The sequence below is a fragment of the Equus asinus genome, chromosome 4, assembly GCF_041296235.1.
Source record: "Equus asinus isolate D_3611 breed Donkey chromosome 4, EquAss-T2T_v2, whole genome shotgun sequence".
In the NCBI taxonomy this organism is placed as follows: domain Eukaryota; kingdom Metazoa; phylum Chordata; class Mammalia; order Perissodactyla; family Equidae; genus Equus; species Equus asinus.
In genome coordinates this window covers 115,742,578-115,755,157 of record NC_091793.1, presented here as the reverse complement: position 1 = coordinate 115,755,157, position 12,580 = coordinate 115,742,578, and the positions used below count along the sequence as shown (strand labels likewise).

The 12,580-nt window shown below is 35.9% G+C and overlaps 1 protein-coding gene across 2 annotated transcripts in view; it reads right to left on the bottom strand.

Moving 5' to 3' along the window:
• The window catches only part of AGPS (alkylglycerone phosphate synthase), a 139,433-nt gene that overhangs the window by 87,590 nt on the left and 39,263 nt on the right, over positions 1-12,580 (bottom strand). For both annotated transcript variants that reach the window (XM_014834063.3, XM_070508160.1), the window contains exons 3-5: positions 12,326-12,416; positions 9,970-10,090; positions 9,800-9,874 (exon numbers count right to left, since the gene is read on the bottom strand). In XM_014834063.3, coding sequence (XP_014689549.3) covers positions 9,800-9,874; positions 9,970-10,090; positions 12,326-12,416 — 287 coding nt within the window. The remainder of the gene's footprint in view (positions 1-9,799; positions 9,875-9,969; positions 10,091-12,325; positions 12,417-12,580) is intronic.

Below are 12,580 nucleotides of genomic sequence, written 5' to 3'. Positions count from 1 at the left end.
TTAACTAATCTACAGACCTTACTCAAACTTTGCCAATTGTTCCACTAACATTCTGTTTTCTGGACCAGGATCACACGCTCCATTTAGTTGTCATGTCTCCTTAGTCTTCTTTAATCTAAGACAGTTCCTCAGTCTATCTTTGACTTTCATGACCTTGACACTTTTGAAGAGCATTGGTCATTACTTCACAGACTGTCCCTCAATTTGAGTTTGTATGTTTCCAAATAATTAAACTCAGGTTATACATTTCAGCAGGAATTCCACAGTGACACTGTGCCTTTCTTAGTGTGTGATATCTGGAGGCTCATGATGCAGACAAGTCTCCTTCTGGTAATGTTAACTTTCATCATTTGCTTATATAGTATCTGCTGGTTTCTCCATGACAGGAATACTATAATTAACAGTATCTTGTCAGGAGATACGTAGACTATGTAAACATCATGTATCTCATCATACTTTCCACTATTAATTTTTGCACCCCTTCATGATCCTTTACTCTGTTTTTTAAACAAATTTTAAAATATTATACAAAATATACTGCATATGAATTCCCTTCTATTGTACACAACTGAAGGGTACTCTCTCTCAGTGTAAAAGTTATATATAAGTAACAAAAATCTGACTGCAGGGCCAGCCCCTGTGGCCTAATGGTTAAGTTTAGCAAGCTCCACTTCAGTGGCCCAGGTTCGTTTCCTGAGCGTGGACCTACACCACTCCTAAGTGGCCATGCTGTGCTGGCTCACATACAAAATAGAGGAAGATTGGCCACAGATAGCTGAGGACAAATCTTCCTTAGCAAAAGAGAGGAAGATTGGCAATGGATGTTAGCTCAGGACAAATCTTCATCAGCAAAAAAAATCTGACTGCAGAAGACTTTAAACACATAGCAAGAGATGCTAAGACTCAATTTGACTAGCAATAGGGCATTAAGGAGCGGAACAATATAGCAAACAGAGTATTTTAGAAAAATCAACCTTCTGACAAAACAGGGAATGGCATGAAGGAGAAAGAGATGAGGCAAGGAAACCATGCAAAAATCGAGTATAAAAACAAGACCCTGAAAGGGAAATAAAGATGCAAAGGAAAATATATGAGAACATCCATTTATGAAAGTAAAAATACTGTTCTATAAAAGTTATAATTATCATTCTCCAGGTTTGCTTAAAACTAGGAATATATGTCATTTGTATCATTCCAATTTTTAATGAAAATCTACTTTCAAGCTTTCAGATTAAGCTTATAAAGCTTTACTGTTTGTGGTAAAAATTTTTACTAAATGGAATACTAGCTCATTAGCAATTAATAAAATATGTGAAGATGTTTGCTAAAAACCTTTAACAAGGAGAGGAGGCAGAGCGAAATGGCGGGGTGACCTGACCCAGGACTCTCGCCCCTCCAAAATACAACCAAAGAAACGGAAAAACTGAATTTCAACCAATGACCCCTAATGCCAAGACTGTCAAAGACCTACAGAATAAGAAGACAGAGAATGGAGAGGCTGTAGCTGCCCTCAGAGGAGATAGAACAGGGTAAGAGAGAACTTCGCTCCCTCCCCTAGAGACTGGGATTGATGCCGCGAGTGAGGGAAGGAGCGGTGAGGGGCTGTGTGACCAGCGGATTGTCCAGGACTCCCGCCGCCGGTGCAGTGGAAACCCGGTGATGAGGGAACGCTTCCGTGTGCAGGGACCCCATCACGCCAGGGCCCCAGGAGACCAGAGAACGAGAGCTAATCCAAATCCAGATTTGTAGGCAAGAGAAAGTGCCCTCCGCCGCAACCCGCGCTGGGTGCCGCCATCTTGCCTGAAGGTGGAGGGCTCAGAACGTGTGGCTCTCAACCCCCATCTAGTGGCGACAGGCTGTAACCGCAACCAAATACAACCATCATGCGCAAAAACCACTCCTCTACCATCCAGCAATTTATAAAAGCTCCAGACCAGAAGGAAAACAATAAAAACACAGAATTAAGTCCTGAGGACTTGGAAATAGGTAAACTAAGTGAAAATGAGTTCAGAGTAGCTATCATCAAAAAACTCAATGAGGTAGAGAGAAAGAGAAACAAGCCAATGAGTTCTGGAGTTACTTCACAAAAGAGACTGAAAATATAAAGAAGAATCAAACAGAATTACTAGAGATAAAAAATACAATGGACCAGATAAAACAGAATACGGATTCCCTGAATGCCTGTGTAGACACCATAGAGGAGAAAATTAGCATAATCAAAGATAGACAGGCTGGATGGCTCCAGACAGAGGAAGAAAGAGAACTAAGAATTAAAAAGAATGAGGAAAATATCAGAGAGATAGCGGATTCAATGAGGAGAAAGAATTTAAGGATCATAGGAATTCCTGAGAACATGGAAAAGGAAAATGGAGCAGAAAGTGTGCTTAATGAAATTATAAAAGAGAACTTCCCAAATCTAGGGATTGAGGGAGAAATGTGTGCAGAGGAAACTTTCAGATCTCCTAGATTTGTCAATGTAAAAAGACCTACTGCGAGGCATATAGTAGTAAAAATGGCAAAAGTGAAAGACAAAGAAAGAATACTCAGGGCAGCAAGACAGAAGAAAATAACCTACAAAAGAACTCCTATCAGACTTTCAGCGGATTTCTCTGCAGAAACCTTACAAGCTAGGAGAGAATGGAGTGACATATTCAAAACTCTAAAAGATACAAATCTTCAGCCAAGAATACTCTATCCAGCAAAAATATCCTTTAGATATGAGGGAGAAATTAAATCTTTTCCAGACAAACAAAAGTTAAGGGAATTTGTAACCAAAAGTCCTCCACTACAAGAAATCCTCAAGAAGGCTCTCATACCTGATAAAAGAAAAAAGGGAGAAAGGGGTCACAAACCACAGAGTAGGGAGACAGAGAGATAGAACCAGAATAGGATAGCAAATATTCAACTATAGCATTAGGATAAAGGTAAGGAAACTACCAAAGAAAAGACGATCTTATCACTCTAACTACAAACTCATAACACGAGTTGGAATAAGAAATCAAAATAATAATTTAGGAGGGGAAGAGCAAAGGGACTAAATCAGTCTAGGCCAAGTAAGTAAGAGACCACCAGAGAATAGACTATATTATACATGAGATTCTAAATACAAACTTCAGGGTAGCCACTATACTAAAAAGCAGAACAGAGCCACAAAACATAAATAAGGAAAAATCTAAGAAACCCAGCATAAGAAATTGCAGTAGTCAATGGGTAGGCTAAAACACACAGGACAAGAAACAAAGGTAACGCAGGAAAACCAGATAACGAACAACAGATTGACAGCATTAAGTCCACATGCATCAATAATCACCCTCAATGTAAATGGATTGAACTCTCCAATAAAAAGACACAGAGTGGCAAAATGGATTAAAGAACAAGATCCAACAATTTGTTGCCTCCAGGAAACACACCTCAGCCCCAAGGACAAACAAAGGCGCAGAGTGAAGGGGTGGAGGACAATACTTCAAGCTAACAGCAAGCAAAAGAAAGCAGGCGTTGCAATTATTATATCAGACAAAACAGATTTAAAAATAAGGCAGGTAAAGAGAGACACAGAGGGACAATATATAAGATCAAAGGGACACTTCATCAAGAAGAAATAACGCTTATAAATATCTATGCACCCAACATAGGAGCACCAACGTTCATAAACCAACTATTAACAGACCTAAAGGAAGATGTTAAAAACAACAGAATAATAGTAGGGGACCTCAACACCCCACTCACATCAATGGACAAATCATCCAGACAGAAAATCAACAAGGAAATAGTGGAGCTAAACGAAAAACTAAAACAATTGGACTTAATAGACATATATAGATCACTTCATCCTAAAACAGCAGAATACACATTCTTCTCAAGTGCACATAGAACATTCTCAAGGAGAGACCATATGTTGGGAAACAAGGCAAGCCTCCACAAATTTAAAAAAATTGAAATAATAACAAGCATCTTCTCCAATCATAATCCTATAAGGCTACAAATTAATTACAAGAAAAAAGCTGAGAAAGGTACAAGGATGTGGACAAGCAATGGATCATTGAAGAAATTAAAGAAGAAATCAAAAAATACCTGGAAATAAATGAAAATGGTAACATGCCATACCAACTCATATGGGATTCAGCAAAAGCTGTATTAAGAGGAAAGTTCATCGCAATACAGGCACATCTTAACAAACAAGAAAAATCCCAAATAAGCGATCTTAAACTACACCTAACTGAATTAGAGAAAGAAGAACAAATAAAGCCCAAAGTCAGCAGAAGGAGAGAAATAATAAAAATCAGAGCAGAAATAAATGCTATTGAAACGAAAAAGGCAGTAGAAAGGATCACTGAAACAAAGAGCTGGTTCTTTGAGAAGATAAATAAAATTGACAAACCCCTAGCCAGACTTACAAAGAAAAAAAGGGAGAAAGCTCAAATAAACAAAATCAGAAATGAAAGAGGAGAAATAACAACAGACTCTGCAGAAATACAATGGATTATAAGAGACTACTATGAAAAACTATATGCCAACAAAATGGATAGCCTAGAGGAAATGGATAAATTCTTGGACTCCTACAATCTCCCAAAGCTCACTCAAGAAGAAGCAGACAATTTGAACAGACCAATCACAAGGAAAGAGATTGAAACAGCAATCAAAAACATCCCAAAGAATAAAACTCCAGGACCAGATGGCTTTCCTGGGGAATTCCACCAAACTTTCAGAGAGGATTTAATACCTATCCTTTTCAAGCTATTCCAAAAAATTAGGGAGCATGGAACACTTCCTAACACATTCTATGAGGCCAACATCATGCTGATACCAAAGCCTGACAAGGACACCACAAAAAAAGAGAACTACAGGCCAATATCACTGATGAACATAGATGCAAAAATTCTAAACAAAATTTTGGCCACCAGAATTCAGCAATTCATCAAAAGGATCATACATCATGATCAGGTGGGATTCATACCAGGGACACAGAGATGGTTCAACATCCGCAAATCAATCAACGTGATACACCACATCAACAAACTGAGGAATAAAAACCACATGATCATCTCAATAGATGCAGAGAAAGCATTTGACAAGATCCAACAGCCATTTATGATAAGAACTCTGAACAAAATGGGCAAAGAAGGGAATTACCTCAACATAATAAAGGCCATATATGACAAACCCACAGCCAACATCATACTCTATGGGCAAAAACTGAGTGCCATCCCCCTGAAAACAGGAATGAGACAAGGATGCCTTCTAGCACCACTCTTATTTAACATAGTACTGGAGGTCCTGGCCAGAGCAATCAGGCAAGAAAAAGGAATAAAAGGAATCCAAATAGGGAAGGAAGAAGTGAAACTCTCGCTGTTTGCACACAACATGATCTTATATATAGAAAACCCCAAAGAATCCATTGGAAAACTCTTAGAAGTAATCAACAACTACAGTAAAGTTGCAGGGTACAAAGTCAATTTGCATAAATCAGTAGCATTTCTATATTCTAACAATGAGCTAACAGAAAAAGAACTCAATAACACAATACCATTCACAATCGCAACAAAAAGAATAAAATACCTCGGGGTAAATTTAACTAAGGAAGTGAAGGACCTATATAATGAAAATTACAAGGCCTTTCTGAGAGAATTAGATGATGACATAAGGAGATGGAAAGACATTTCATGTACATGGATTGGAAGAATAAACATAGTTAAAATGTCCGTTCTACCTAAAGCAATCTACAGATTCAACGCTATCCCAATCAGAATCCCAATGACATTCTTTACAGAATTAGAACAAAGAATCCTAAAATTCATATGGGACAACAAAAGACCCCGAACTGCTAAAGCAATCCTGAGAAAAAAGAACAAAACGGGAGGCATCACAATCCCTGACTTCGAAACATACTACAAAGCTACAGTAATCAAAACAGCATGGTACTGGTACAAAAACAGGTGCACAGATCAATGGAACAGAATTGAAAGCCCAGAAATAAAACCACGCATCTATGGACAGCTTATCTTCGACAAAGGAGCTGAGGGCATACAATGGAGAAAAGAAAGTCTTTTCAACAAGTGGTGCTGGGAAAACTGAATAGCCATATGTAAAAGAATGAAAATTGACCATTCTTTCGCACCATTCACCAAAATAAACTCAAAATGGATCAAAGACCTAAAGGTGAGACCTGAAACCATAAGGCTTCTAGAAGAAAACGTAGGCAGTACACTCTTTGACATCAGTATTAAAAGGATCTTTTCGGACACCATGTCTTCTCAGAGAAGGGAAACAATAGAAAGAATAAACAAACGGGACTTCATCAGACTAAAGCGCTTCTTCAAGGCAAATGAAAACAGGATTGAAACAAAAAACAACCCACTAAGTGGGACAAAATATTTGCAAGTCATATATCTGACAAAGGCTTAATATCAATAATATATAAAGAACTCACACGACTCAACAACAAAAAATCAAACAACCTGATCAAAAAATGGGCTGGAGACATGAACAGACATTTCTCCAAAGAAGACATACGGATGGCCAATAGGCACATGAAAAGATGCTCATCATCGCTGATCATCAGGGAAATGCAAATCAAAACTACACTAAGATATCACCTTACACCCATTAGAATGACAAAAATATCTAAAACTAATAGTAACAGATGTTGGAGAGGTTGTGGAGAAAAAGGAACCCTCATACACTGCTGGTGGGAATGCAAACTGGTGCAGCCACTATGGAAAACAGTATGGAGATTCCTCAAAAAGCTAAAAATAGAACTACCATACGACCCAGCTATTCCACTACTGGGTATCTATCCAAAGAGCTTGAAGTCAGCAATTCCAAAAGTCCTATGCACCCCAATGTTTACTGAAACATTATTTACAATAGCCAAGACATGGAAGCAACCTAAGTGCTCATCAACAGATGATTGGATAAAGAAGATGTGGTGTATATATATATATATATATAATGGAATACTACTCAGCTGTAAAACAGAACAAAATCATTCCATTTGCAATAACATGGATAGACCTTGAGGGAATTATGTTAAGTGAAATAAGCCAGTTAGAGAAGGATAATCTGTGTATGACTCCACTCATATGAGGAATTTAAAAATATGGACAAAGAGAACAGATTAGTGGCTACCAGGGGAAAGGTAGGGTGGGGGGTGGGCACAAAGGGTGAAAGTGGTGCACCTACAACACGACTGACAAACATTAATGTACAACTGAAATTTCATAAGATTGTAACCTATCATTAAGTGAATTAAAAAAAAAACCTTTAACAAGGCAAAATTATTTCTAGAATTATCACCTAATCAGAAGCTTTCCTTGACCATGTTATCTAACATAACAATCCCTCATCCCACAACCCACCCTATTTTGCTCTTTCTTACTACGACTTAATTTTCTTTATAGCATTTATCATCACTCAATATATTATATATTATTTATTTATTGTTCTGTCTCCTTCCCTAACTAAATTTTACAACACTGAGAATAGAGATTTTTGTTTTGTTTTCTGCTTATCCTCAACAGCTAGAACAGTATCTAGCACCTATGTTCATAGGCCTAAAGTTTTAGTATTTAGACTGCTGAAAATAATGCATAAATACTAAATTTAATAAGTGAAGTAGTTTTTAAAATATGTTATCGCTAAAGGAGACTTTATTTTTACAAGCATACCTTACCATGGAGAATACATATTCTATGAGTGACTAATTACTTGTTCAAACTAAGTGAAAAATAGAGATATCCACACTGTGTAAAGGTCACAATGGTGACAAATCCTGCTTTAAGGATGACTCCAAATCAGGCAGTTACATATATTACAAGTTCTTACTCTTAGACAAGCCCTAGACACCCTATTAAAGCAACAGGTAGAATTGAGATTCAGATTATGGCCAGACTTAAAGATAGCCACAATGACAAATTTCCTAGGTATGTGTATATATGTGTATTATATATGTAGTATATAGAGAGCGATTCAAACTGCAAGATGAGACATCCACCTCCACTCTATGGAAATATCACATTGTCTCAAATTGCCAGATTGCCTCAAAACTTACCATCATGCAAAGAAAAACCTGAACTTTATCACCAACAGAAAATTTGCATTAAAGTTAAAAAAAAAGGCCTCAGTGAACTGATAACATGTTGGGAAACAAATTATTTCCAAGAAGGCCTTGCATAGAAGATTCAACAGAATAAAATTATAAAGTTGATTTGGGAACCAATACACTATTCATATAGATTCTTGAGGCATGGAACAAGATAGCAAAGGGGATATTTTGGAAAAATTAACCTCTCAAGAGTGTACAGGAGGCTTGGAGGGACAAGAAACTTGAGGCATGAGAACATTTAAGGCTACTGGAAAATTCCAGTTGTGCACTGATAAGGGCCTGAAATGGAAATTGGGATGGGGAAAAAAAATGGAAAGGCAAAGTTGTCAGGGAACTAACTAAATGGGAAGGATTTTATAGAGCAAAGAAACTTTTCTGCAACAACTAACTAATTCCATGTTTCCTAAATCTAGATTTATTTTTAAATTTGGATTTCTCAAAGTAAGACATACATTCCTACTATGGTAATCTCTTAGTATTTTAATATTCAGATACACCAAGAAAATACCTAGAAGGCACATTTAAAAGTTCTATTCAAGACATATTAAAGAATAGTCTATTAAGTTTCCTATGGGAAATGAAAATTGGTAAATTTCACTCTCATTTTTTCCAGCAAAAAATGGAATGAACCTTCCTCAAATCTTGGTAGAGAAGTAGCCTAAAGCTACTAAAAAACAGGCAGGAAAAACAAAAGTATTTCTTCTATTTGAGGATATCTTTTTCTTTTTTTCAGAAATGGCTAAATTTCTACACTAAACTAACAGAGGCAAAAGACTTATTTCATAACTATTCCAATACACAGAAGAATACGCATCACAAGTATCAGGAAAGTAATTTCATGTCAGCAACATATGCTCTTGGATTTTCCTCCTATGTACGTCACCTCCCTCCTACCCCATAATAAAGCATGATTTTTCCCTCAGATACTTCCTGGAAAGCAGAAGGATCACATCTAAGAACTGAGAGTCAATGAATGAGCCAATTTTTTGAAAAATAAAATACTCTATATACCCTTTTATAGAGTCTAAAGAGAAAAAAGGATCAGAAGATCAATGGAACTTTTTAAAAAGGTAATTACGGACAGTGAGGAACGATATATCTGTTCTGCTTTAATTTTCTGCTATAAGAGATGGGTATAAAAACCACATATATAAATATACTGCCTAACCATCAGCAAGATCAAAATAACAACAGAAAGCCCATCCATCCTCTATCTCAAGCCAAATCTCTGAATAAAATTAATTTCTAAAAATTGAGTTATTTATAGCAAAGAAAATACGTATATCAAACAACTTGTTTTGCAATCTGAACATTATGTGTTTTAGCCCACAGCTGATATCAATAAAGTACTATCATTAGTTTTCAGTAATCAACTATGTTAATTAAAAGATTCTATACATCTGAATATATCAGTGATTAATACTAATTTCATTAACCTTTCAAATTAACCAAAATACACTTTTCTACTGACCTCCCAATAAGATATTTACATTTAAAATGAAGACTTAATCAATCATTAAAACCAACAGTTCAGGATGATCAGATCAAGCCAGAATTAGATGACTTTTAGTAAACTCTAAAAATATAGCCACCTATATATTTTACAACTCATATGTTAAAACATACATATTTCCAATACTAAATTTACTTAAGATTTAACAATTCTAAATTAATGATACAAAGAAAAAAGGAACTTACTTGGCCATAAAACTATATCAGGAATACGCTGAAACATTCCTTCCCTGAGCAAAAATATCTCATGAAGACAATGGCCTGTTTTGTGGTTTAAAAAAGAATATGCAAAAACATCTTAAATTATAGGAAATTTAAAAATTAAAAATAAACTATGCTTATATAAAGTTGCTTACCATGAGCTCTAAATACTCGATCATCTGCTTCTTGTGAATATGAAATATTCGTTTCTTTAAGGTCATGAAGAAAATCTTCATTTACAATAGAAGGAGGTGTATCACTAGGATTTAAGGATGCCTGGAAAATAAAATTGGTTTCTTTGACTTATTTCTAGAAAATAAATTTTGAATACCTCTGTTATGGAGAGTGACTATAAAATGTAAATATGTTTTACATCTAAACTAAGACAGAAGCATAAGAAAACACCAAATAATACATATGAAAACCAACATTGTGACAGCAACAAATTACAGATGGTCTGTTTAATCACATTCTGTAACAAAAATTACAGAGGGCTTATATTTCCTCTTTTGCGTCTATGGTCCACCTTTTCATTATTTCTAAAGATTGCAATCAAGATGAAGGAAGAGGGGCTGGCCCAGCAGCCGAGTGGTTACGTTCATGAGCTCTGCTGCGGTGGCCCAGGGTTTCGCCAGTTCAAATCCTGGGCGCAGACATGGCACTGCTTGTCAGGCCATGTTGAGGCGGCATCCCACATGTCACAACTAGAAGGACCTGCAACTAAGATATACAACTATGTACCAGGGGGATTTGGGGAGATAAAGCAGAAAAAAAATTAATTAATTAATTAAAAAAAAAGAACAAGGAAGACAGCAAAGTCTCAGATCTTCAATTTTAGATTAAGGAGACTGAGGGAAAGCTGGTTGACTTTTACATTATCGACATTTTCACCTGTAGATAAAATTCATCATTTCCTATACTTCAATTACCATTTTAAAATGCTCACAGGCTGGCCCGTGGCTGAGTGGTTAAGCTCGAACGCTCTGCTTCAGCAGCCTGGGGTTCACTAGTTCAGATCCTGGGCATGGACCTACGCACTGCTCACAAAGCCAAGCTGTGGCAGCATCCCACACAGAGGAGCTAGAATGATCTACGACTAGGATATACAACTATGTATTGGGGGGCTTTGGGAAAGAAAAAAAAGAGGAATATTGGCAACAGATGTTAGCTCAGGGCCAATCTTCCTCACTACCAAATCAACAAACAAATAAATAAAGTGATCAGCAAAAAGTCTCACAAGAAGTAATAAACACATTTTATAGGACTGCTTTAGACCTCACAATATAATTATAAACTTGATACTTAATTTCAACTAACAGGTAATCTGAAAAATAAATCTTCAACTTTAAAGCTATATGACACTGGACATGTCACTCAACTTCTGTGAGCCTTGGCTTCTTCATCCATTAAATAAGATAACACCACTAAATTTTTACACCCACCATAAGACAGGAAAGTTAAATTTAGTAACCTTTGTGAAATGCACTTAATATCATGCTTAGCACATAGGAAGAGGTCTATAAACGGCTGGCCAAATCAAATCTGCTATGGGAAAAAAAAAAAGGCCATGAGATAGTATTTAGAAAAAAGGAAATATAAGAATATGTAAAGAAAAATATGATATTTACATAGTCTCTTGGTATCTTATTAAGGTTCTGTACTTAATATTCCATTATATAATAAATATTTATTGAGTACATGCTATAAGCTAGATATCATGCTAGGCCCTGGGGATACAGCAGTAAGTTAAACAGAAAAAAACTCCTAACCTCATGGAATTTAGCCCACATTGAAAAGAAATGATCAAAAGAACCCCAATGAAACATAGAGATTACTATTAAGTTAATGAAAATTGAAAAGGCCTCAAAAATAGAAAAAAGAAGTACATGTAAAACTGGTGAAATTTCTGAATATGGTAAGTAGATTGCATCAATGTCAAAAACAAGTACTTACAAATAGTTGGAGAGAGAATTAAGGAAGTGAAAAGAGAGATCTTTTAAGAAAGTTAAAAAGAATTTGGCTTAGGAGGGGCAGGAGTTAATTGTTTAGCCTAATTTAATTACCAGAAAAAAATATAACAGTGGATTTATAAATAAACCAAATAAGTATTCAATGAATATCTACAGAACTTAACTTGTTGGATAAAGTGGAGAATATAGTGTTAGCTATAATCCTTGCACTTAGGTAACTTATATACAGTTAGAGGGACATGCAGAATACCATGCTATAGCAAATAATGATAACAAATAATAAAAATCATAATAATATTTAAAGATGCAAACTATTTCATTAGTTTGATATGCACACAGTTTAAAGTTTTCTAACTCCACTTTCAGAAAAGTGAAACAACACCCATGCAAGGCCAATATAACTAGAAACTTCTTAACAAAAAAAACATGACAAAATGCATCCCAGCAACTATACCAAATTACAAAGACAGGTCTAATTAATTTGGGATTAAACACACACACACAGAGTTAAGAATATTAGTAATCATTCTTATTTGCTTACTTTAGAGGTAGATTTATGCTCCACACGTACTCCAAGGGTATTTTGGATCCATTCTTTAAAAGTTGGTAAACTCATGCCACTAAGAGGGTACCTAAAGCACAAAGAAGGTAAAACATTAGAGTAAGATATCTTCATTTAAACTTAAATCTTAGATTATGCTTCTAGTAATGGTCAAGTAGTTCCTATCAAACCAATCCTCCCACATATAACTATAAACTCTGGACAAAACACAAACAAACAAAACCCAAGTATCTG